A 26,333-nucleotide genomic window follows, 5' to 3' on the forward strand; every position below is an offset into this window, starting at 1 on the left:
TGCCTGTCTAGGTGAGGTCGCCCACCAGTACAGTGGGGGGGGGGGTCTTCTGGGTCAGGAAATCCTAAAAGCAGGAGTGGGTTGGGGGCTTTTATTGGCCTGGGGTTGGTCTTATCTAGAGCTAACAGATGTTGGGTGCAATTTTGCAAAGCAGGCAGGCTCTCCATGACTAAAAATACGTTTGGGTGTCTGTGTTCAAACCAGTAGGATGTGTAAGAATTTGAGTTTAGCGCTGGTGGGCTTTGAGCCTGCCTCGAGGTAAACAACCCAGGGGCCATCTTTAGCCCGTTTCTGTATCAGCAGGCCACAGAAGAGAAAGACCAGGAAGCCGTGTCAGACGTGGGTGCAGAGGGGAACATTTAACCAAACCTCTGCACTTCTGTCTGCAGAGATAGGAGAAGAAATTGCCGGATGCTCTATAAAAGGAACATTGAGAAAACAGAAGGAGTATCTTGGGAAATAATATTAGGCAAAGATGAACGCTTAGGAGAGGTGAAGGAAATATGCCAGCAATGAGAATGAAAAGGACTTGGGGCGCCTGGGTGGCTCAGTGGGTTAAAGTCTCTGCCTTCGGCTCAGGACATGATCCCAGAGTCCTGGGATTGAGCCCCACTTCGGGCTCTCTGCTCAGTGGGGAGTCTGCTTCCCCCTCTCTCTCTGCCTGCTTCTCTGCCTACTTGTGATCTCTGTCAAATAAATAAATAAAATCTTAAAAAAAAAAAAGAAAAATGAAAAGAAAAGGCCAAGAGTTTGGAAGTATGAGTGAAAAACATATGAAAATTGAAGAAGTCAACCCAGGAGCTCCCACAGCTGAGTTTCCGAAATTTCGGAAAGAGAATGGAGGAGGGGAAGTGGGTGGGGGCGGGGGCGCGGGCGCGGAATCCGCAATAAAAGAATTTAGGAAAACGTCAGAGAAATCCAAAACACGTACAGCCTGCTGCATGCTCAGTGAAAATGAATTTGGTGGAGGGGGTGCCTGGGTGGCTCAGTCGGTTAGGCTTCTGCCTTTGGCTCAGATCAGGATTCCTCGCTGGGCTCTCTGCTCACCAGGGAGTCTGCTTCTCCATCTCCCTCTGCTCCTATCCCCTCTGGTGCGCTCTCTCTCTCACTCTCTTTCAACTAAATAAAAAACATCTTTTCAATAAATGAATTTGGGAAAGAAAGAAATAATACCTACTCATGGATGTGAAATTTACTATCCAAACGTTTCCAGAAAAAAAAAAAAAAAAAAAAAAAGAGGTCTCCTATGGAGAACTAAGAATCAGAATGCTCCCGGATTTCTTAACGGCAACACTGAAAGCTAGAAGACAAAATCCCAAGGAAAAATAGTGTCCAAACTAGAATTTTATACCCACACTGGAAAAAGGGTGATGAGAGCAGAAGGACATTTCCAGATATGCAAGGTCTCAAAATATTTATTTACTCGGTGGGCACTCTGTCTCGGGAGGCTTATGGAAGGATGTGGGTCACCCAAAGAAAGTGTACTTGGGAGAGATATGGGCTCCAGCAGCAGGAGACCCAACATGGGGTGGGGCTGGGGCTGACGTCGGGTCTAGGGCTCCCTGAGTGCTGCTGACGGGAGACAGATGTCCCGAGGTGACAGGTGTGAGAGAGCTGGGATGGCAGCCTGGGCATTTTGGAGCAGGAAGAAAGAGCTCTAGGATTTTTCTTTTTCCCCTTCTCCCTCCTCCTTCTCCTCCCTGCCACCCCCTCCTCATTCCTTTTTTTTTTTCTTTAAAGATTTCATTTTTTTTAAAGATTTATTTATTTATTTGAGGCAGGGAGGGGGCAGGGGTAGAGGAAGAGAGAGAATCTTAAGCAGACTCCAAGCCCAGCATGAAGCCCATCATGAGACTTGATCTCATGACTCTGGGATCATGACCTGAGCCAACATCAAGAGTTGGACACTCAACTGACTGAGCCACCCAGGTGCCCTGAAAAGATTTTATTTTTGAGTAATTTCTACACCTAACATGGGGATCGAACTTACAACCCTGAGATCAAAAGTCACACGCTCTACCCACCGAGGCAGCCGGGCACCCCAAAAGAATGCCAGGATTTTTCTAAAGAGTAAAATACATAGCTGTGCTCGGGATATAGATCAAATTGTTCTCAAAACCTAAAAAAGAGGGGCACCTGGGGGGATCAGCTGTTAAGTGTCTGCCTTCGGCTCAGGTCATGATCCCAGGGTCCTGGGATTGAGCACTGTGTCAGGCTCTCTGCTCAGCAGCAAGCCTGCTTCTCCCTCTCCCACTCTCCCTGCCTTGTATTGCCTCTCTCTCTGTCAAATAAATAAAAAAAAAAATCTTAAAAACAAAACAAAACTAAACTAAAAAAGACATTGTACCCCTATGGAAAAGGACTTTTTTTTTTTTTCATTTTTAAGCCCCCTTCCCCCATTTTTTTGTTTTGTCACTGTTGTTTGGCAATTTTTTTTTAAAAAAGATTTTATTTGGGGCACCTGGGTGGCTCAGTAGGTTAAGCCTCTGCCTTCAGCTCAGGTCATGATCTCAGGGTCCTGGGATCGAGCCCCGCATCGGGCTCTCTGCTCAGCAGGGAGCCTGCTTCCTCCTCTCTCTCTGCCTGCCTCTCTGCCTACTTGTGATCTCTCTCTCTGTGTCAAATAAATAAATAAAATCTTTTTTTAAGGTTTTATTTATTTATTTGACACAGAGAGAGCGGGAGCACAAGCAGGGGGAGTGGTAGGCAGAGGGAGAAGGAGAAGCAGACTCCTCGCTGAGCAGGGAGCCTGATGTGGGGCTCCATCCCAAGACCTTGGGATCATGACCCGAGCCGAAGGCAGAAGCTTAACTGACTGAGCCACCCAGGTGCCCCTTAACTTAAAATAATCTTTATGCTCAAGTGGCACATTTTGGGCATCTCCCCCTGCACCCCTGCACTGCCCTGGAAGTCCCACATGTTACAAGTGGAGCTGGTAGATAGCTGGTCTCATTGAGCCAGTCTTAGTCCCGACGATAGGTCAGTTTAGTTACACTCATTTTAAGAGGCGGTATCATTCGGCAATTTTCAAAAAGCAATTAAGTCCTTCAGGTTTTCCAAGTCATTTATCATTTGTGTGTCTACTTGGTAAGAGGAAGAAGACAGAGCTTCTTGGAAGGAAGGAAGGAATATTCTGTCATCTCTGGCTGTTTCCAAATGAGAGATCATACTACCCTTTATCTCCAACACCTTAATTTTCCTCTTCTACATTATGTAGCAAAACTTCCCCCAAATGCGCACAGCTCAGGGGCTTTCCGGACAGGCTGGATCTTGTTCTAAAATGCACGCGCAGGTCTGGGAGACGTGCTGTGCCTCTCAGCCAGCCTCCGGAGCCCTGATGAATTCCTGCCGTGCCCTCCGCTGGTGGTTAAGCATCTGAAAGACAACTCTTGTCTTCATTCTGGGTAGAGAAGAAAATAAGAGCCTCTATCTGGAGAAGGATTTTAGTGAAATGAGCCCGAGCCTTGAACCTAAGCTGGCTTGACTCACTGGCTGAGCTGTCTGCCCCTCTGTTTCCTCATTAAGGTTCCAGGCATGATGATGCCAACCTCCCAGGGTTGTTCTGGGTTTTAAAAGTGATTGTGTCATGGATACAAAGTATGGTGTAGCTTTCCTGGTTCTCAGCAGGTGCTTAACACTTTGTGGCTGTTAATGTGTGTTACTGCTACACAGTTTCCACCGGGGTTTCCTTTGTCCTATCTCACTGATCCCTCAAGTTTGTTTTTTTTTTTTTTTTAAGATTTTATTTATTCATTTGACAGAGGGAGAGAGATCACAAGTAGGCAGAGAGGCAGGCAGAGAGACAGGGGGGAAGAAGGCTCCCAGCAGAGCAGAGAGCCCGATGTGGGGCTCGATCCCAGGACCCTGGAATCATGACCTGAGCCGAAGGCAGAGGCTTTAACCCACTGAGCCACCCAGGTGCCCCTGATCCCTCAAGTATTATGTCCTATTTAAAAACAGACAAACCGGGGTGCCTGGTTTGACAGATCTCTGTCAAATAAATAAACAAAATCTTTAAAAAAATAAAAAAATAAAAACAGACAAACCAAGGCTCAGCAATAGGCTAGTAGTATAGGATTGCTCCTTTGGGGCATAGCATGACTGGGCAATGTTATAACACAGACAGAGCCCTTGGGAAAGGAACTTCCTTCAAAGAGCAGTCATCCGCCAGCGGCTTTTTTTTTTTTTTTTTTAACCTCCAGTCCCTTTACAGCAGCAGAACCCCGTGGTGAAGAACAGACTGTGATTACAGACCTGCTCCCACAAAGAGGGCGTTTTAATGTTTCAGGTGGGACCAGTGGGATAAGCGATGACAGGGGACAGAGTGGATTCACCAAATAATGTTTTCATAACCATTGCCCAAAAGGAAATTGGAAAACAAGTGTGTATGTGTCACTTCAGTCTTGTAAATACACTGACTACATAAATGGGGTCAGAAATACCAGGGAAGTTTGCAATAAGGTTTGAGAAATAAGAACTAAGTTCCAAGCAAAGGACAGAGTTTATTTGTTTTATTTTTAAAGAGGCTCGGGGTTCCTCTTTGAACATTACAAGATAAATATTTGTGTCAAACCATGTTTTTAAAATGGTGGGCATATGGAAAGGGTTGTGCCAAGGGTTGAATTTTAAACCAATTCAGACTTCTTGAGTCACTAGAAATAACTTTTAAAAACCTGAGAGACTATTGTAGTAAGTGACATGAAAGCAGGATTCATGTTTAATTGAGCAAATTTTCTGAGTATATGAGGTTTCAGCTTACATTTTCTTTGAAAAGAAATGTACAGAGAAACTAAAAAAGTTATTTAAGTAGGATCACTTCATATTGGGCAAAGAACCCACAATGTCCCCGAGGATGTCACTGTGTAAAGGTTGTGTGTCATGTTGACTGAGGCAGGAAAAATGAGTTAAATCATGTCCCCACAGGAAAGCATCATAAATTTTAGCCAGATTTCCATGCAGAGTGACTAAAAGTGTTATTTCTCAAAACATTAGCAAGAAGCCAATAAATGTGGGGTGTGTGCAGAAAAAAAATTACGTCCACAGCAAAGTATTACAAGAGTAAAATACTAACATATAAATGGTTATTTAAAATAAATGATTGAGGTGCTTGTAGCCCTACCCCCGCCCCCGCCCGGTCATTTCACGTGGGTGTTTGTGGCCTTCTCTCTTCCCAATACCTTTGTATCTCTGGATAATCCTTGGTCAAGTCGTCCATGATTAGTGTTATATTGAAATTCACAAACGGGGAAAGAGCGTGAGATGGTAGAGGGCAGCACCTTTCCTAAGGTAAAGGCAGGTGATGGAAAATGTCCCTGTGGCAGGGACACAAGGAAGGGACTTGTGTGCCTGTGTGCGTGGCTGCCTGATGTGACACAAGGGAACAGTGAGCAGTGACGGGTAGGAAAGGGTGGCGCTGGGGACAAGGGTTGGGGGGGTAGGTGTGGGGGGTGTGGGGGTGTTTCCCTGAGGTAGTGACAAAGAGGTGCTAGATTAGCTATATCCTGCTTAGCTCCTGCTTTCGGGTCAGAGCCTTCAGGGGTAGTAGATGGGGAGGTGGGGGTTGGGCTGGGGCGGGGGAGGGTGGGAGATGAGGAGGCAGGTGCGTCTGGCTGCTGTCCTCAGAACATGTCATTTAGGCGCTGGTAACTCGAGGACTCCCTGTATAGTGTATACTTCAATCTCATCCGCCCACCCTTCTCTCCCATGCGTTTTCCCAATTTCTGATCACTGCGCATCTCCGCTCTAGAAGCAAAATTTGTTATCCATCATACGCCCTCCTGAGCATTTAAGAAAAAAAAAAAAGTAGCTTGAGAGGTTACAAAAAGACCAGAAGAAAGCAGGATAGTCTGCTCGCTAGAATATGTTCCTGGGGGGTGTGATTAGCACACAGACGCTTGGTAAACGGGGAGAATGGTGTTAGTGAAATGGCAAGTCCTGTTGTTTCTGTGCAAGTTTTCTCAGCATGTTAACGTCTTGTGCTGCTAGGCAACAGCGCCCAGAAGCAAAGCATGGGAGGAAAGCTGAATTCGGCAAGCGGTGGGCAACTTGAGGACAGCGCACACCCTTCTTCCCTCCTGGAAGCTCAGGTAGCTACCTGCTTTATTTTGGAAAGACTTATCGCACGGTTGGTTCAAATCTCTGTGTATGTGCCCGTGTCTCCCTAACTCAAAGGCCTCAACCTCACCTCTCAGCCTATGAGTCAAGCTATCTGCTCCTTTTCGATCATACCCCTTTTTACTTTTTAATTTTAAGTAGGCTCTGTGCCTAACGTGGGGCTTGAACTCATCACCCCAAGATCGAGAGTTGCCAGTGACTAAGCCAGGCAGGCACCCCTGACCTGCCTTTCTTTTTTTTTTTAAGATTTCATTTATTTATTTTAGTGGGGGGGGAGGGGCAGAGGGAGAGGGAGAGAGAATCCCAAGCCAACTCCTCACAGAGCACATGAAGCCCAACTCGAGGCTCTACCCTGCTACTGAGATCATGACCTGAGCCGAAATCAAGAGTTGGACGCTTAACCGACTGAACCACCCAGGCCCTCCAGCTCCTTTTATTTTAAACGATCTTCCCAGTTCTACTGGTATATAACGGACACATTGTATTAGTTTAAGGTGTAGGATGTAATGATTTGATATATGTATACATTGCAAAATAGTGACCACAATAAGTTAACATTCACCACCATACATAGTTACAAAAATTTTTTTCTTGTGATGAGAACTTTTAAGATTGACTCTCTCAGCAACTTTCAAATATACAATACAGTATTGCTAACTATAGGCATCATACTGAACATTACACTGCCAGAAATTGCCTTATAACTGGAAGTTTGTACCTTTTGACCACCTTTACTCATTTTCCTCAACCTCCAAGCCTCTGGCGATCACCAATCTGTTCTGTTTCTAGTTCTTTTTTTTTAGATTTTACATATAAGTAAGATCATAAATATGTCTTTCTGTGTGTGACTTGTTTCACTTAACATAATGACTCAATGTCCAGTTGTGTTGTTGCAAACAGGATTTCCTTCTTTTCTATGGCTGAATAATACTCCATCATATATACGTGTGTGTGTGTGTGTGTGTATCTGTGTATCTGACATTTTCTTCATCCATTTATCTACAGAAGGACACTAGTTTGCTTCCATGTGTTGGTTATTGTAAATAATGCCGTGATGAACACATGGGTATAGATAGTTTTTGAACACAGTGATTTCATTTCCTTTAGATAAACACCCAGAAATGGAATTGCTAGATCGTATAGTAAAAATAGGTAGCTATTCAGCAATGTCCACAATAGCCAAACTACAGAAAGATCCGAGATGTCCACTGATGAATGAATGGAGAAGGAAATTGTGGTGTGTGTGTGTGTGTGTGTGTACAACACACATACATATATGTATGTACACACACACACACACACACAAGGGAATATTATTCAGCCATCAGAAGGATGGAATCTTATCATTTACATCAAGATGAATGGAACTGGAGGGTATGAACCTGAGAAAAATAAATCAATCAGGAGTAACTGGGTGGCTCAGTGGGTTAGGTGACTGCCTTCAGCTCAGGTCATGATCCCAGGGTCCTGGGATCCAGCCCCGCATTGGCTCTCTGCTCAGCGGGGACCCTGCCTCCCCTCTCCCTCTGCTTGCTCTTCTGCCTACTTGTGCTCTTTATTTCTCTGTCAAATAAATAAATAAAAATCTTTAAAAGAAATAAGTCAGGGGTGCCTGAGTGGCTCAGTAGGTTAAAGCCTCTGCCTTCAGCTCAGGTCATGATCTCAGGGTCCTGGGATCGAGCCCCACATTGGGCTCTCTTCTTGGTGGAGAGCCTGCTTCTCTCTCTCTCTCTCTCTCTCTCTCTCTCTGCCTGCCTCTCTGCTTACTTGTGATCTCTGTCTGTCAAATAAATAAATAAAAAATCTTAAAAAAAATAAGTCAATCAGAGGAAGACAATTATCATATGGTTTCACTCATATGAGGAATATAAGAAACAGGGCAGAGCATCATGGGGAAGGGAGGGGAAAACGGAATGGGAGGAAACCAGAGGGAGACAAACCGTGGGAGACTCTTAACTACAGGAAAGAAACAGGGTTGCTAGAGGGGAGGTTGTTGGGGAGAATGGGGTAACTGGGTGATGGGCATTAAAGAGGGCATGAGCAGTGGGTGTTATATGCAACTGATGAATTATTGAACTCTACATCTGAAACTAATGATGTTCTATATATTGGCTAATTGCATTTAAATTAAAAAATTAAAAAAATAGGTAGCTATTTTAAATTTTTTGAGAAACCTCCATACTTCTCTATTCTTCATAGTGGCTGCACCGATTTACGCTCCCACCAACAGTGCATGAGGCTTCCCTTCTCCACATCCTCAGGCTTGTTAGGTCTTATCTTCTTGTAGATAGCCATTCTAACAGGTGTGGTGTGATGCCTCATTGTAGTTTTGATTTGCATTTCCTAATGATTAGGGCTGTTGAGCATCTCTTCAAGTGCCTGTTGGCCATTTGTAGGGGGTTTACTCTTTTACTTATATATATTTTTAAAGTAATCTTTACACCCAATATGGGGTTTGAACACTTGACCCTGAGATCAACAGTCACATGCTCTACCGACTGAGCCAGCCAGGCCCGTCCTTTATTTATCACTTTTTAAGAAAAGATTTTGTTTATTTATCTGACAGAGAGAGAGAGAGAGAGAGATCACAAGTAGGCAGAGGCAGGCAGAGAGAAAGGGGTAAGCAGGCTCCCCGCTGAGCAGAGAGCCGGATGCAGGGCTCGATCCCAGGACCCTGAGATCATGACCTGAGCTGAAGGCAGAGGCTTAACCCACTGAGCCACCCAGGCGCCCCCTATTTATAATTTTTTAAAAAGATTTTGAGGGGCGCCTGGATGGCTCAGTCGTTGAGCATCTGCCTTTGGCTCAAGTCATGATCCCAGGGTCCTGGGATGGGACCGCATTGGGCTCCCTGCTTGGCAGGAAGCCTGCTTCTCCCTCTCCCACTCCCCCTGCTTGTGTTCCCTCTCTCACTGTGTCTCTCTCTGCCAAATAAATAAAATCTTGAAAAAAAAAAAAAAGATTTATTTTGAGAGAGGGAGCGAGCTCGAGCCGGGGGTAAGGACAGAGGGAGAGAAACTTTCAAGCGGATCCCCCCGCCCCGGCCCCACAGTGAGGAGCTGGATGTGTGGGTTGATCCCACAACTCATGAGATCATGACCTAGCCCAAACCAGGACTTGGATACTTAAGCAAATGAGCAATCCAGGTACCCCTTCCTTTATTTTTAAAATATATATTCCTGTACATTATAATATCCCTTTACTTACTAGAAATTCAATGTCTTTTTAAACTGTGCCAACATTTTATTTTATTTTGAAGTAGGCTCCACACCCAACATGGTGCTTGAACTCACCACCCTGAGATCAAGAGTCCCACGCTCTACTGACTGAGCCAGCCAGGTGCCTCTGTGCCAACATTTTAAATTAGGATTGTTACTGTTTTCCCTTAAGTTCTGGTTACCAAAAAAAAAAAAAAAAAAAAAAATTTATATATATATATAGAGAGAGAGAGAGAGAGAGAATGTGAATGGGAGGGGCAGAAGGAGAGGGAGAATCTGAAGCAGATGCCTTGCTGAGCGCAGAGTCCAACATGGGACTCAATCTCAGGACCCTGAGATCATGACCTGAGCCAAAGCAAAGAGTCAGATAACTTAACTGTGTAACCTAAGGCACCCCCAAAATATATAGTTTTGAGGAGTCCCCAATTCTATTAGCCTCGGTCTTATTTTGAGTGATGGGGGGAGGCATGAAGATTTGCGGGGCTCGGCACTCCTCAGGGTTCCCCCAGGTGACGCCGAGCCCCGCGCTGCGCGTCCGCCTCGGCCCTGGGGAGTGCCGAGCCCCGCGTTAGGAGGGACCCCGGCGGCCGAAGCTCAGCGCACTGACCCCCCCGGGCCGCCGTCTCCCGCAAACACACAAAGGCCGGAAGTGCGCCCCCGTCGGCCTGTAGAGGCGCCCTCTCTAGGACCCGGGAGGTCTCGTCTCTCGGTGGTTTCCCAGGCTCGCTGGACCTCCGGGACCGGACCAAGCCAGACCCCGACGGTACTCCCAGGGGGGGCGTGTACCCCACCCAGGGGCAGCAAAATGAGTCAAAAGATAAAAAATGGAGATCGAATCCAGGAACTCACCTGTGGGAGAGAATGTCCACTTCACCTGTATCCAGGCCCGCGTTTCAGTTGAGGGGTTGGAGCGCGATGTATTTATTTATCTTGCTGGCTTCCCGCAGAGGAGGAGCTAACGAGGCCTGGAGAAACTTCTCTCCTGCGCAGGGTCTCCCGGCGACAGTTGAGTCAGAACCCAGGACTTGTGCCACCGCGGCCTGGGGCCCTTGCCACTGCCTGGGGTTGCCTCACATCCGAAATGAACACCCTGGAAATGTAAAACCGACGTGTTCAAAATGGCAGGAAATATCGAACAGTTTCAAAATCGAGCAAATGGGGGGAATAAAACCCAACAAAAATTTAAAAAAGATTAAAAGCAAAACAAAACACCAAGATCGACCAAATGGACTGTGCAAGAATTCAGAGGTCATCTCCTACCCATGGGGATGGCTACTAGCAAAAAACCAAAAACCAAAAAACTCCAAATAGCAAGTGGAGAAATTGGAACCCTTGTGCACGGCTGGTGGGGAGGTAAAAAACTGCACAGCCGCCGTGGAAAACAGTGGACAGCTCCTCAAAAGATCCAAAAGAAAGTTACCATGCGATCCCACAATTCTGCTGCTGGGTGTATGCCCCAGAGAATTTAAACCAAGGGCATGAAGAGATACTGTATACCCATGTTCATAGCAACATGATTTACAGTAGCTGCAAAGTAGAAGCAACCCAGTGTCTACTGACCAATGGATAAACAAAATGTGGCCTATACATACAGTGGAGTATTACTTGGCCCGAAAAAGGAAGGAAAGTCTGACACTGATCCTACTGTGGTCATCATTTTGCGATATATAAGTGTATCAAACCATCACACTGTACATCCTGAACTTACACTATGTTATATGTCAATTATACCTCAATGGAGGAAGGGGGATCTACATATTCTCTTAAAAGAAAAAATTAAACAAATGGGGTGTCTGACTGGCTCAGTCAGTAGAGCAAGCAACTCTTGATCTCAGAGTCATGAGTTCAAGCCCCATGTTGGGTGTAGAGCCTACTGAGAAAAAAAAAATTATATTGGAGGAAAACCCAATGAGCCACTCAAATCAGGACCCTCCTGAAAATAGTAAATGTGGCTAAAGGCACACAGGCAGTTATCAGGACTTCTTACACATCTGAAAATTTTACATTGGTCAGAAATCCTAGCATATGGGGGGATGCTTCCAGTTGTAACTCAAGCCTAAAGAAACATTAGCAAAGCTACCCTGGAGAAAAATACATTTAAAGAAGGTTCAAGACTTCATTGGAGCAACGGGAAGCACCTGGGTGGCTCAGTTGGCTAAGCGTCCGACTGTTGGTTTCGGCTCAGTCTCAGGGTGCCGGGATGGAGCCCCTCGTCGGGCTTTGTACTCAGTGTGGAGCGGTCTTGGGATTCTCTCTCCCTCTCCATCTGCCCCTCCCACTCAGGCTCACGCACGCGTGCTTTCTTTCTCTCTCTCTCCCCCAAATAAATAAACCTTAAAAAAAAAAAAAGGACTGGAGCGCCTGGGTGGCTCAGTGGGTTAAAGCCTCTACCTTTCCCTCAGGTCATGATCCCAGGGTCCTGGGATCGAGCCCCGCGTGGGACTCTCTGCTCAGCGGGGAGCCTGCTTCCTCCTCTCTCTCTGCCTGCCTCTCTGCCTACTTTTGATCTCTGTCAAATAAATAAATAAATAAAATCTTAAAAAAAAATACTTCATTTGGCTTGAAACAATTTACAGCAGAGGAAAACGGTCACCCAAATATGTGAGAAAGCCTTCCCTCCTACCCCAGCTCTTGCCACAGTAGGACTAGAAATGCAGCTTTGTGAAAAATCATTGCATTCTGTTTGATCAGCGGGGGTTTGGATTTGGCAATGTTCTGCGTTAAGTATCTTCTTTGGCTTAAGATTCTAGTCCGACTTTTACCAACAGGATAGGCATTGGCCCCCACATGTGGCTACTGAACACTTGACGTGTCTAATCGCAATCAAGGTGTCCTCTGACGTAAAACACACACTGGATTTCAAAGACTTCATATGTAAAAAAGGAAGGTAAACCTAAGATATATCAGTAACACTTAAAATGAATAATTTAAATATTTTAATTAATTTTAAAGTGCAAAGTATATCATTGAATAGCTTTAAAATAATTTTAAAATGTGTATGTGGAAGTGATATTTTGGACATACCACGTTAAATAAAATACAGCATTAAAGTTCATTCCACCTGTTTCTTCCTGCTTGTCAAAATGTGACTCCCAGAAAATTTAATGTTTCATATGTGCTTGCATTATATTTACATCAGGAAGCACTATTTTAGTTCTATGGGTCCTGATGGGCTAATCAGACTGATGACAACAGCAGCCACAGAACTGCAAGCGTGTTGATGGCTGACATTTTATTTTATTTTAAAGATTTATTTATTTGAGAGAGAGAGCTTGAATGCATGCAAGCCGGAGAGGGGCAGAAAGAGAGAGTGAGACAGAGAGAATCACAAGCAACCCCCCCCCCCCCCCGCCAAGAAGGGCTTGATTCCTAGGATCCTGAGATCATACCTTGAGCCGATCAAAACCCTGCTCGTGCTCTCTCAAATAAATAAAGTCTTTAAAAAACAAAAACAAAACCCAAGAGCATAAATAATTTACCTAGAGTGCTCACATAGGAACTGTAAGATCCAGCAGCGGCTCCAGAGCTGACGACTAACTTCGGCTGGTGTGTCCTCTTAGCGGCACGAAGCAACTTCAGACAAATTTGCAGTAACCAAAGCCAAAAAGCCTTGTTTGGAAACCTGAATGCCAGCCTTTTACATTTTAGGCAAATCTTTTCCCAAGTAGAGAATGAAGATGGAGAACTTCCCTTGCTTTCAGGAGAAAGATCTACTCAGAAAAGTAAACTCAACCCAGAAATTTCCCTTCATTAAAAATGGACATTAGAGGGGTGCCTGGGTGGCTCAGTGGGTTAAAGCCTCTGCCTTCGACTTGGGTCATGATCGCAGGGTCCTGGGATGGAGCCCCGCATCCAGCTCTCTGCTCAGCGGGGAGTCTGCCTCCCCCACTCTCTGACTGCCTTTCAGCCTACTTGTGATCTCTGTCTGTCAAATAGATAAATACATAAAGCCTTAAAAAAATGGACATCAGAGACCAAGGAAGTGTCTGATTTAAAGGTTTAGTTCAAATCAGCATATGTCAGAAGTAGATCCCTCTGTCGCGTTCCTTGGCCACGTGCTGGGACAGTTGTCTCAAAAGCCTGGCCTATTGATAAAACTATCTGGGTCCAACAGTCCGTTCTGGAAGAATCCAAGACCTGCTGTCCCTTAGCATGATGTCCTCAAGGTTCATCTGTGTTGTAGCATGTGTTAGAATTTCCTACCTTTTTTTTTTTTTAAGATTTTATTTATTTGGGGCACCTGGGTGGCTCAGTGGGTTAAGCCTCTGCCTTCAGCTCAGGTCATGATCTCAGGGTCCTGGAATCGAGCCCCACATTGGGCTCTCTGCTCAGCGGGGAGCCTGCTTCCTCCTCTCTCTCTGCCTCTCTGCCTACTTGTGATCTCTGTCTCTCTTTCAAATAAATAAATAAATAAAATCTTTAAAAAAAGATTTTATTATTTATTTGAGAGAGAGAGAGAATTCGAGAGAGCACAAACAGCAGCGGAGGCAGAGGGAAAGGGTAAATCAGACGCCCCTCTGAGCAGGGAGCCTGATGTAGGGCTTCATCCCAGGACCCTGAGATCAGGACTTGAGCAGAAGGCAGCCACTTAACTGACTGAGCCACCCAGGTGCCTCTGAAATTTCCTGATTTTTAAAGGTTGAGTAATACTCCACTGTATAGCTAGACCACATTTTGTTTACCTAGTCACTCTTCTATGGACACTTGGGGTTTTCCACCTTTCTTGACCTTTAAAGAAGGAAATGACATGATCTCACCTGTTTTGTCAGGGTGTCAAGGATGATAGGAAAGGCCAGAGACTGGGGAGGACTGCACACTACCCCAGGGAGGCATAGTCAGACAGGAGCAATCTGGGTGGAGAAAAGGACGGGAGTGAGAGCGTATTTTGGTTTTGGTGACATCTAGGCTGTCTGGGATGAAAGGGAGGGGACAGGAAAGAAGGGTCTTAGTTTGGATGGTTAGGAGGGTAAGGATGCCCTCCATGGAGATGGAGAAATCAGGAGGAGGGGGAAAGGGAGGAGCGGGAGATGAGGGAAGAGGAGAAGGGGGGAGGGGGAGGATGGGGGGGGAGGGAGGAGGAGGGAGCGGGGAGGGGAAGAGGGGAAATTGTTCTGGTTTCCCCTAGGGATGGGTTGGAAGGGGAAGATCACGCTGATATTTGAATTCGCGATTCTGAGGGGTCTTCAGGATATTCAGGTGGAAATGTTTGGGGGGCAGCTGTGAAAACGAAGTGAGATGACCTCCTAATTATAAAAGGGATCAGCAAACATAGTTGAAGAGCCGCGCCAACCGGGCTTCTCATCAGCCCTACAAGTCCTTAAAGCTCCTGGGAGAATCTCTCCCAATCCGTTAGCACGGCAATAGTGCCCTCTCGTGGCAATACGGTGAAACTGCAGCGGGGCCTACCGCCTAGATGGAAAATGTCTTTCTGAATCCTGGTAAGGGCCAGTTCTGCCGCTAAGCCTGAAAAGGAAATCTGACACTGACACTGACTCGCCCAAGGGAGGACTGGGTGCTCAAGGGTCCAGGGAAGCGGACTGCTCCCTCAGCAGGTGTTGTGAGCCTAGGAGGCACCTGTGGGACAGCATGACTGAGAGAAGGCCAGGCAGTTAATGGTCCGTAGAGAAGTGAGAACACCATGTATACGGAAACTATTTTGGGGCCACCCTCATGCTCCCACATTTCCTTTCAACTATTAACGCACAGCTATTAATATTTAATTTTCCAGCCAGGCAGCTTTAGTTTAAGGAAATTGTCTACCTGGGTGGTCCCTAAGCAACATTACTACCTGGGAAACATTTTGCTTTTGCTTTGGACTTCTTTCTTCTTCTTTTTAAAAAACCCTATTTATTTAATTAAAGTAGGCTCCACACCCATCGTGGGGCTCGAACTAACAACCCTGAGATCAAGAGCTGCTATGTTCCACTGACCCATCAACCTGGAGGAAAACATCTAGTCATTCCTGGCCACTTTATTTGTACTCCTTTTCAAGAGATTGTGGTTGGGTTCCCTTTTTTCTTTAATATTTCCCAACTATGTGTTGTTGGTATATATGCAATCTATTGATCTTGTGTATTTGCTTGTCGCCCACATTTCTGAAGTCTTTGACTTATTTCAGGGAATTGGCCATTGATTTTCTTGAGTGTTGTGGGTAGGAAGGCAGAGCGTCTGCTAATAAGTGTCAGTTCATTTCATGGTGGTTAATATTTGAACTTCTCATTTCCTCTTGTGTTAAGGAATTAACTTAGAAGTTCCAGAAAAATCCTGAATAATTGTGGAAATAGGGATTCTGTTTTATTCTTGACATTAATGGGAAAGTGCTAATGTTTCATTAAGTAAGGTAACCCCCTGAAGTTGGCACTGGGATTTGAAGTTCAAAGCCAAACGCAAGTCCTTGAACCAGAGCAGGTGAGAGTGTAACGGGTCAGGTCTGAAGAAGGAAACAGAGTCTGGGGCAGCCACCTTTAGGAGCAAGGGGGCTTCACGGAAGCGTTCAGTTGATCTTTTCCTCTCTCTGCTGGCTCTTAGTTCAGGAATGATCGAAAGCAGTTATTCACCAACCATGTTGAAAGCATTTCTGCGTCTCGGAGCTCTGCTGTTGTCAGGGATATAAACCCAGCCACCTTGGCTTTCTGGGTTCCAGGGGTGCGTGAACGTTTCCTCGCACTCAGGCGTGGGGGAGACCCCGCCCAGGTGAGCACGACCAGCCTGCACCTTTGTCTTTCCACCACGAGGGGGCGCGTGGACCACGCCGAAGCCGCGTATGGAGGGCCGGGGAGGAGAAGGGTCTGGAAGGAGCAGCTCATCTGAGAGTGTGCAGGGAGGGTGAGGCCCGGTTGGGGGAGGATGCCAATGTGGGGCAAAATTGGGACCTTAGCTTGCAGCTAGGGCTGGTGGGAGAGAAGACAGAGATCTGAGCTGTAAGAGTGAGAAAGGACGCAGAAAGGACTAGCACGGATTGGTTTGGAGGCTGGCTCTGAGGGGAGTTACACTGGGAACCCGGGCAGGGACTGGGAGTATTCTATTCCGGATGGGTCATCTTGAAAATGTGTCCTCAGATGAGAAGCAGGAAGCTTCCAGGGGCAGTAGGGATCAGGTAGAGTGAGAGCCATCCAGGGGGCTCAGGCTGGAGGCTGCGTGAGACATAGCCTGCCAGGAGGGGACCTCCAGAAATGACTCAGATCCAAGACCTGGGATTCGAGAATTTGAGTCACTGCTCCGGTCCTCTCCCCCCAGCTCATAGCTAACCCCTCGGCAAACTCAGGGCTCATTGGGTCCATCTGCGAGTCCTTCCGGCTTGATGTCCAGAATGTATCCTGAACTCTGGCTGCTTGCTATTGTCACAGCGGCTCCCATCCCAGTCCATTCCAGTGCGAGTCCTTCCCCCGGATTTGTTTCTGGTCTCCCTGTTTCCATCCTTGTGTCACCATTGTCCCTTCCTCACACAGCAGCCAAAGCGATGTTTTAACACCCTAAAGCAGGGGCGCCTGCGTGGCTCAGTGGGTTAAGCCTCTGACCTCTGCTCAGGTCATGATCTCAGCATCCAAGAATTGAGTCCCTGCTCAGCGGGGAGGATGCTTCTCCCTCTCCCTCTGGCCCTCTCCCTGCTCCTGCTCTCTCTCGCTCTCAAATAAATAAGATCTTAAAAAAAAAAAAAACAAAACCCAAAGCAAATCCTATCGCCATCTTTGATAGAACCTACCAGGTGAGGCCATTTGCCGTAGAAACTCCTTCCCAAGTCTAACCATGCCTTCCTTGCAGGATCCTACTGCTGCCAGCCTTTCCCACATCTTCTGACTGTCCTCGTGTTCATGATGCTCCCGCCCACTGGTCGTTATTCTGCCTTTCAAACACCAAGACTGTTCCTGCCCTAGGGACTTGGCATTTGCTGTGCCCTCTGCCCCAAATGCTCTTTCCCCAGATACTCCCATCTTTGATTCTTTTCCTTTCACTTGGAAAAGGAACAAAAAGGAGAATGGTCTGGGATGCTGAGATGGTGTGGTCATTGGCTTTACTCATTGTCTTTCTGGAAATCTTCCCTGATATTTCTGAGAGACATCACAGCATGGACGAGTCTATGTTGGAATTAGTGATCATGGTGGTAGTCATGGGAGGAGGTAAGATGTGGGTTGAACCTTGACGGAGGGTATTGTTTTAATAAGCAGAAGTGGGGTAAACTCCACGCAGGGAGGGGAGGCACGCACTTGTTCTGCTTGGTCTTTATTAGACTACCAAGCAGAAAATAAATACTCAATATAGAATTCTTGAGTGAATGCACCAATACATGAGCAAAGGAAATGGAGAATTCTAAATGTGTCTGTTTGTCAAGTTCTAGTGACAAGCCAGTTGAAAGGCAGCATTCAGCCAAATTGGAGAGGACCTTAATAGCAACTACGGTTAAGTCCTGTATCCTGGTGACATCTCCTGCGTAAACCCAAGCCGTCCATCCTTACAGTCTAGCTGGTGAACTGTCTCCAGAGGAATCTTCAAGAGAGACAAGGTAGTACTAAGTGACTGAGGAATGGCCAAGGAGAGAGTCTATGGCATTGAGGTCCTCCTGGGGTGGGGCATCTTCAAAGAGCACTTGAACTTGGTCCTGCCTGCAGGAGAATCTGTTGCTGGTTCCCTCTCACTCTCTCTCTCTCTTTTTTAAGATTTTTATTTATTTGTTTGACAGACCGAGAGAGATCACAAGTAGGCAGAGAGGAAGGCAGAGGGGGAGGGGGAAGCAGGCTCCCTGCTGAGCAGAGAGCCCCGTGTGGGGCTTGATCCCAAGACCCTGAGATCATGACCTGAGCCGAAGGCAGAGGCTTAACCCACTGAGCCTCCCAGACGCCCTCATTGGTGGTTCTCTGTTGGGCAGGCAGGAGGTGCTCGTGGAAGGATCTGCATTTGCTCCTCTAGGCCCCTCATCCTCCCTGGTGTGCCCGGTGATGCCCACAGCCCATCCCCACCATCACTCATGTCTCTTGTCAGGCCCCTGTGGCCCTCCCCTCAGCCATCTCACCCCCCACTGGTCAGGAACAATCTTTTCCCTCTTCTTGACAGCTGTCTTTACTTCACTTCCTTCTCTGAAATCTGAATCCCTCCAGGAAACTTCTCTGGGTGTCCGAGTCGCTCTGGGTCCCTCTCCCCTTCCCCCACAGCTGGCCAGGACTGGGGTCTCCAGAGGTTCCCTCCCCCTGCCCACCCCAACCCATGTCTCCTGCTGTGGTGGGGTGGGATCTCGCATCCCAGTCTGCCTTAGCCTGGCCTGTTCCTGTGGACTTTGGGTTTCCTTATTGATCTGAAATTCTTCTCCTGTCATGTGGTTTTCTTTATCTGTTCGCGGCTATATTTTCCCTTCTTGACTATGTGGATTGTTTTCCTCTGCAGCCTCTACTGTTCCAACAGGAGTTTTGTTTTTTGTTTTTTGTTCCTTCCCATCCGGTTCCAGAGGAGAGGAATGAGGATTTCGGACAGACTGAGGAGGTATTTCCTCGGCTTTGAGTTCCGCACCGGGTCAAAGTATCAAAAATAACAAGTTGAACCTTCACGTTCAGGCTCTCAAGAAAGATTAAGGGTTGGCTCAGAGTTCTGGACGCTCGGGGTGATTTCCTTAAGGAGATCAGCTTGGAGGCCGGGGCCAGGGAGGGAAAGGGAAAGAAGTCTGCGTCACACAAATGGGCTCCATAGGAAGGTCAGGTGTGGGAGCCCTGCTGTGTCTTTTGGGGTTTTTAAACCTGTGGAGGGTGGTGGGTAACTGGGTTAAAAAACGAAACAAAACAAAAACACACTCAAGTGAATTTGGAAGAAGTCTAATGAGCTACGGTCTGGGGAGGTTCCAAGGCCCAAAGGTGTGCGGAAAGTGGAGCCCCTGGAATGGAGGAGGGCTGCGTCTCAGGGAGGAGGTGTGTCTGGGCCACTGAGGCACAGAAGAGACATGGGTTTGTGTTAAAGAGGGTCTATAACCTCACAACAGAGGAGATGTCACCAGTGGGCTCTTGAACAAGGCCCGAGGGCCCAGCTGGTCCACGCCACGCACAGAGGGACCCTCTCCTGCCCCCCAGGGCAGGATGCTTTGAGTTGATAGCAAGAATTTCAGATGAAGAAGGCTTAGGAAAACAGGATGAAGGTCATATCTACTCCCATTTTTATATCATGTCAGTTTAAAAATACCTTTCTACACTGGGTGCTAGGCAAGGGGATTACTGTTGATTTGATTCGATTACATCAGACAGATCAGATCATGGGGCTTTGCAAGTCAGTTCAGCCCAGGGTCAGCTCAGGGGCCGGTCCTTGAGTCTTCCCTCCTCCGAGTATCTGAACTCACCACCGGACCCCTAGCTCAGAACCCTAGCTCGTCTCTCCTGCCATGAGGTGGGGTGGCTCCTGTCCCCGGGGGCCCTCGGAGCCGTCAGCCCTCGCTCCAGGCCACAGCACAGTGAGGGGCTGGGCCAGGCTGCTGTGCTTCACACGGCAGGAGTAGGAGTCCGGGGCTCCGTCCTGCAGGGAAGCTGACATTACCACCCAGGACTGGTAAGTGCTGTTTCCGCTGGGAAGCACGTCTCCCCCCGACTCAGTCTCCTGTGTATCGCCCCCCTGAATCCAGTGCAGCTCAATTTCTCGTGGGTAGAAGCCATCAGCCCGGCACTTGAGTGTCTGAGTTTCTCCCGGGGTCCCGTGGCTGGTGATGGACACGGAGGGGGGATCTGTGGAGGGACAGAGTGTGAATGGCGAGAGCCTGCTCTCGATGGCTCCCTGCTCCCTCCCCTCTCTGGGGGTCAGTGATGAGCAGAACTCCAAGCTCTGTGTCCGTCTCCCCAGAGAAACTTTGTGAAGATCAGGGAAGGCTGAGGATTCCCAGGAGCTTCCCTGTTGGATCGTGGAATGACCGCCGCTGCCCTTGGGCTCCCCGTCCCTCCACAGTCTATTGACATCTGATAGCAAGAAACTGTGAATACCCTCCCATACATTTTCCTATTTATTCCCAGACTTCTGGGTGAGTTTTGGGGCTCCCTCCTCCCCCAGTCTCAGCTCCATGCCTTAGTTCTGCCTGTGGCTCTATCCATCAGACCCCTCCCTGCTCTGCAGGGCCCTGGTTCTCACTGCTTCCCAAACCCAAGGCTTGCGACAACCAGGCTGTGACAGGCAGGCATTTCCCACACCTGCCTTCATGCACGGCTCTGCCTGGAGGCATCGTTCTAGAGACACCACCGTGGGATTGGCCCGGAGATGCCCCCCCCCCCCCCCCCGACCCCACTCCCAGCCTGAGATCACCTTGGTCTTTCTCAGCTCAGCTCGGGAGAGCAGGACAGAGGAAGCGGGGTACCTTGTCGGTCCAGGTAGGCCTTGCCGTGTTGCAGGAACCTCCGCAGCATCGCGGGGCACTCCTCTTCCAGGTAGGCCTTGGCCCGCAGCACGTACACTTCTTCTGCTTCCCACTTCTGCTTGGTGATCAGAGCGGCAGGGTCCTGGGGGACCCACGCTGGGATTTCTTTGTTGAACTCGATGAAGTTCCTTCCGTCATAGGCGTACCTCCAGAATGCTCCGCTGTTTTTGTCATTCCGGAGCTCACAGCCAAACATTCCCTGAAAGGTGTGAGACCCTGCACCCTCCCCGGCCACCCCAGGGGAAGTTAGTCAGCTTGGCACGCACTGCACTGTGTTTTAATAACTTTCACTGCTACACAGTTTGCAGAAACAACAGGAAGCAAGGTTTTGGAGATCTAAGCACATGGTCCCTATATTTTGGCGAATGGGTTATAAGCCAGTCATAGAGCAGAAGAGGGAAAGGTGCTTTGCTTTGGTGTTTCAGGCCCCTCTGGGCTAAAATGCATCCTTCCTGGTGGGGAGGGTCGGGGAGACCAGACCACACACTGTGTTCCCAGCTCCCCTGTTCCCGCATTTAGTGAACTGCGAATACCCTGGGGGTTCTTAGGAACCCGACAGAACCACACTGAAGTGCCATCTCCAAGTTAAACAGAAATTATTTGGAGTTGAATACAGATTACCAAATCTCTCCTTTTTTTCCTCTGTTCATAGTGGAGCTGATGTCACCGCTTGAGTAAACTCTTTCCTGGGGTTTGCTATCCTCATCAGGAATCTCTGAGACCCCTCTCTGCCCAGGGAGCCATAAGTCTTGGAACCTGGCCTCCTCTGGGAGGGGGACACGACCGGTGGGGACCCGATATCGATTAGTGCTGTGGGCCCAGGCTCTGATCTCAAGCTCCCTGGGCTCAAACTGCAGATCTTTCTGAGCCCCGACCTGGCTTGAATGTGAGTGTTTAACCTCCCCCTGCTTTGGTCTTCTCAGCTTGCAAACAGCAGCAGCCATGTACTGGTTCAGAGGGTTGCTGGGAGCGTTACCAGCTAGCGTCAACACCTGTGCCCGGCAGACAGTAGGTGCTCAGAAATGCTCATGATTCTCTCGCACCCTCTGTTCCTCTCTTTACCCTCTTTACTGGTAATGACTTGCTTCAGCATTTTTATTCCAGCCAATCAGATGTCTGCTGGGGTCCTTTCCGGGCCCCTGTGCCTCACCCTCTCCTACTTCTGATGCACAGTGAGGGCCATTTTCCTTACCAGGCCTTCCCATATATCATTCAGATTTGTGCATGGCTCTGGGCTCCTTTAGGAAATTTTCAGATTCCACATAGCTTCTTAGGCATTTTTGTGCTCAGAAATCCATCTCTCGGGGTGCCTGGGTGGCTCAGTGGGTTAAAGCCTCTGCCTTCGGCTCAGGTCATGATCCCAGGGTCCTGGGATCGAGTCCCGCATTGGGTTCTCTACTCAGTGGGGAGCCTGTTTCCTCCTCTTTCTCTCTCTGCCTGCCTCTCTGCCTACTTGTGATCTCTCTCTCCGTGTCAAATAAATAAATAAAATCTTAAAAAAAAAAAAAAAGAAACCCATCTCTTCACCCTCACCCTATGATGATTTAACATCAAGAGTTCACCAGCCCGAACCATGAGAGACTACGGACTCTGAAAAACCATCTGAGGGTTTTGAAGGGGCGGGGGTGTGGGAGGTTGGGGGAACCAGATGGTGGGTATTAGGAGGGCACGGACTGCATGGAGCACTGGGTGTGGTGCAAAAACAATGAATACTGTTACGCTGAAAATAAATTTAAAAAATTAAAAAAAAAAACCAAAAACCAAATATGAAAGAGGGGGAAAAAAAAGAGTTCACCAGCCCATGACTGACTGATTCAGGAGACCGGCGGTGGGGGGTGGGGGTGTCCCGGCTCCCCATCTTCCTCCTACCACAAGTCCATGAGGCCTCCCGAGTCTGTTCCTTACAGACAAGAGGGTCTTCAAGACTCCATGTAACTCTATGAATGTGTGGTTCTGAAGTCAGTCCCTACTGAGCTCCCAGTATGGGCCACGGTTTGTGTGAGGCATTTTCTCTTAATCATTCAATATATTTCACTGGAGCAGGTTATTTATGGCTGTCCCAGGTGATGGGACGATCAGGGAGACCAAGACCAATGAGGTTCTACCTTCATGGAATTTGCAGAGGTAAGTTTTATGGAATCTCTTGGAGGTTCCGGTTCTTGGGTTCAGACCAGGTTATTAAGAACATGTTCACTGTCAAACAGCTAGTGATTGGCTGGGCCACGATGCGAACCAGATTTGATTGACTCTAGGGTTAGCTCACTCCCTCCCTGACATCCGTAGGCAGGGGAGCCTGATGCCTTCTAAAGTAGGATCAGCCTCAGGCAGGTCGGAGTGTGGGGTGGAGAGGTGATGTGTGCCTGGAATGAGAGCTGACTCTGACGTCACTTCCTGGGAGACCCGAGGCCTGGGAGTGAGGATGGGGATAGGATGGGGCAGGAGGACAGCAGATGCGCTGTGGGGTTGGGGGGGGGATGCAGAGTGCCCAAATTTCTACCCTCGTCTCTTTTATTTCCATCCTGCTGACCCCTTTCCACTTACCCCTGCAGGGCTGCCCATTGAGCTCAGACCCCCCACCCCAGCAGTCCACTGTTCACTGACCTTCTTTGTCCTTGTAGTAGTCCATGATGTCCTTCAGGGTCACCATGAAGATCTCCTCCCTGGCCTTCTGAAGTTCACTCTCCTTCTCCCAGTCCTCTATTCCTTCCATCTGGCTCCATGGGTACTGGGGTATGGCCTTCCTGTCTTCACTGTCATAGTGAAAGAAATCCTGGTCATTGAGGTAGGCTGTGGCCTGGAAGCTGGGGAAGCCGTCCCTGGGCCTGGAGAGCCCAGTATAGAAGAAGCTCAGAGAGTAAGGCCCTGAAAAAGAGGAGAGGACTTTGAGGTGTGGGGTCCATGCAGGGGAGGCCCAACATGGGGCAGCAGAAGGCCAGGAAGGGGGCCGTGGCCACTGGGCCTCTCTGGAGGCTCATTCAAGTGAAAAGGGCCCTATGTCTATCCTGGGGATGGTACTTTAGACACCATTCTGTGTTTTCACTGCACTGTTTCTTCTCGACACATAAGAAGATAATATTTCTCAGCCTCCTTGTACATATGTTGGGATCATGCTATTGAGTTCTGGGGATGTGAGAGGGAATGATGTCTTTTTTCTGGTCTGAGGCCCTATGAACTCATTTGCTCATTCGTTTATTTATTTTTAAGGATTTTATTTATATAGAGCATAAGTAGGCAGAGAGGCAGGCAGGGGGAGAAGGAGAAGCAGATTACCCACTGAGCAGAGAGCCCGGCATGGGGCTCAATCCCAGGACCCCAAGATTATGACCTGAACTGAAGGCAGATGCTTAACTGACTGAGCCACCCAGGTGCCCCTGTCTTTCTTTTTTTTAATGTGATGACTGTGGAGACCTCAGGATGAAAACAGGAGTCCCAAGATGCGAATAGGCCAGATTCCTGAGTCACCCCAGGGAAGACAGGAAGGTTGCCTTTTCTGTATTACACTTTACAGGAGTAAGAAATAAACATTTGTTAGGGTTAGCCACTTAAAACTTTGTTACTGGAGCATAACCTAGTCTAAGACATAGAATTCGAATGCATAGGAAGAATTTACCAGAAAACTCAGGAGATGACTTAGAATGGATTGGCACAGGGTAAGACCAGGATCTGGATCTCAGAATTCCCAGGGCTGCACCTTGCATTTTGGCAGGGACTCGGAGAGTGGGGAGCATTTCCAATAATTAATTTGTGATACAATTCACATTGGTGTTAATAATGTTGGAGGTCATATGGCGGATTCCTAGATCAAGTGCTGAAATTATTCTTGGTAACTAGTTTCTAAATGTGATTAACTTTAGACCTTGTGTAAAGCAAATTACCCTTTGCAGTGGGTGGGCCTCATCTAATCAGTTGAAGGCCACAAGAAAGAAGCCCAGTTCCCCAAAGAAGAATTCTGCCTTTCTGCCTTCAGATTGCCTTTGGACTCAAGGCAACAACACTGACTCTTCTTCACATCTCCAGCCTGCAGATTTCAATCGTGCTAGCCAGTTCCTTAAAATCAATCTCTTTCTCTATATACATCCTCTTTGTTCTGTTTCTCTGGAGAACTCTAACTAATACAGATTTTGGTGTAGGATGCGATTAACATTTTATTTTATTTTTAATTTTTAAAAAAGATTTTATTTTTTTATTAGACACACAGAGAGAGATCACAAGTAGGCAGAGAGGCAGGCAGAGAGAGAGGGGAAAGCAGGCTCCCTGCTGAGCAGAGAGCCCGATGTGGTACTCGATCCCAGGACCTGGGATCATGACCTGAGCCAAAGGCAGAGGCTTTAACCCACTGAGCTACCCAGGCGCCCCACTGATTAACATTTTAAAATAAAACATATATTCTCATAGTTTTTAAGCGTCACAAATTTCAGACATGCACAGTTTACTTTCCATTTCTTCATCCTGAAATTGGTGGCCGAGAAACAGCCTCGTTTTCCTATTCTAGTGTTGACTCTGGTGCTTCCCAGATTCCAGCTGGCTTCTTTCCCCCTAACTTGCCTTCAGGGCTAATGGGCAGCACTGTGGTCTGATGGCAGGGGGGAGGGGACAGATTTCCTTCTACAACCCTCCAGTTAACCTGCCTTCACATCTGCTGCTTAGGCTTGTTCCCTCTTTCTCTGCAAGCCAGACAGACTCATCCAGCCACTGGAAGAAAGGAAGGAACAGGATGTTCTACTCGTGTGGCTCCTGCACTGTCCTGGCTGTGTGACCCTGACCAGGTCACTTCACCTCTCTGGTCTCGGTTTTGCTCACTTGTTAGCTAAGGGTTTTAGCTTCTGATTCTCTAAAGCCTCATTTAGCATGACTCCAGAGGCTCCCTCAATCCTTCTTGAAGTTTGGGAGCTGAGTTAGGTGACAACCTGGGACACCTCTTCCCACAGTATCCTTGGGAATCCTTGCTGCACTAGAGGCCCTTCTCCAGCCCATCTGTCCCTCAGAGCCACCCTGGCTTCCTTACTCACCAGCTTGGGTTTCCTGAGGGACTGCAGGCCCCAGAAGAAATAGCAGGGACAGCAGGACCGACAGCATTGTGTCCATGGTGCCTGATCGGAAGGTTCTGGACTGCCCTGGTGGTAGAGCTCAGAGCAGAGTACTTGGAAATAAAGCCAGGTGTAGTTATGGGAATGGTCGGGCTGTGAGCCCAGCCTGGGAAAGGTGACTTCACAGCCAATGAGCCTGCAGGACAGGCTCCTCCTCTGACAGTGACAGAGAAGGGTGCACAAGCCACCCTGGGCAGAGGTGGCCCTCAGCCAGTTCACGGACGGTGTGTAGACTGAGAGCCACAATAGCTGGCTGCAGGCTGGGACTTTATGCGTCCCCTGGGTGACAGAATGCAAGTGGATGAGGGAGGAGGGAAGGGGGGCTGTTAAGTGGCAGATGCCTGGGGGGTGTGTCCCTTTCAGTGGGGGGACTGGGGTGTTGTCAGACACCCTCTGGAAAAGCTCTGCACATGGCCAGAGCCCAGGCTTGGGCAGACCCCAGCTAGGGTGGGACCCCCTCTCACACCCTGCACACTGGTGTTCTGCACAGAGCACATCCACATCTCTGGCTCCCTCCCTCCCTTCCTTTTCCTTCTGTTTTCT

The 26,333-nt window shown here is 48.1% G+C and overlaps 2 protein-coding genes across 2 annotated transcripts in view; both read right to left on the reverse strand.

The window, feature by feature from the left end:
- Positions 1–10,322, reverse strand: part of ZKSCAN1 (zinc finger with KRAB and SCAN domains 1) — a 47,659-nt gene extending 37,337 nt beyond the window's left edge. The window contains exon 1 of the mRNA XM_047713488.1: positions 10,182–10,322. The gene's annotated coding sequence lies outside the window, so the exon portion shown is untranslated. The remainder of the gene's footprint in view (positions 1–10,181) is intronic.
- A 9,125-nt stretch (positions 10,323–19,447) lies between these two features.
- AZGP1 (alpha-2-glycoprotein 1, zinc-binding) lies at positions 19,448–25,888 on the reverse strand. The gene is made up of 4 exons (XM_047713506.1): positions 25,713–25,888; positions 23,305–23,565; positions 20,644–20,919; positions 19,448–20,023 (listed from the first exon to the last, which is right to left on the reverse strand). Exons 1-4 carry the CDS (start codon positions 25,786–25,788, stop codon positions 19,668–19,670), a joined length of 969 nt encoding a protein of 322 aa, XP_047569462.1. The 5' UTR covers positions 25,789–25,888; the 3' UTR covers positions 19,448–19,667.
- Positions 25,889–26,333: the final 445 nt, after the last annotated feature.

The sequence above is a fragment of the Lutra lutra genome, chromosome 18 (genome assembly GCF_902655055.1).
Source record: "Lutra lutra chromosome 18, mLutLut1.2, whole genome shotgun sequence".
NCBI classification, from domain to species: domain Eukaryota; kingdom Metazoa; phylum Chordata; class Mammalia; order Carnivora; family Mustelidae; genus Lutra; species Lutra lutra.

Bases quoted from the DNA above. Each gene is read 5' to 3' on its own strand.
- AZGP1 (XM_047713506.1), bottom strand. From the start codon at position 25,788: ATGGACACAATGCTGTCGGTCCTGCTGTCCCTGCTATTTCTTCTGGGG. The intron at 23,566-25,712 runs GTGAGTAAGGAA...CCTCTTTTTCAG, and splicing joins CCCTCAGGAAACCCAAGCTG to GGCCTTACTCTCTGAGCTTC. The intron at 20,024-20,643 runs GTACCCCGCTTC...GTCCCTCCACAG, and splicing joins GGCCTACCTGGACCGACAAG to ATCCCCCCTCCGTGTCCATC.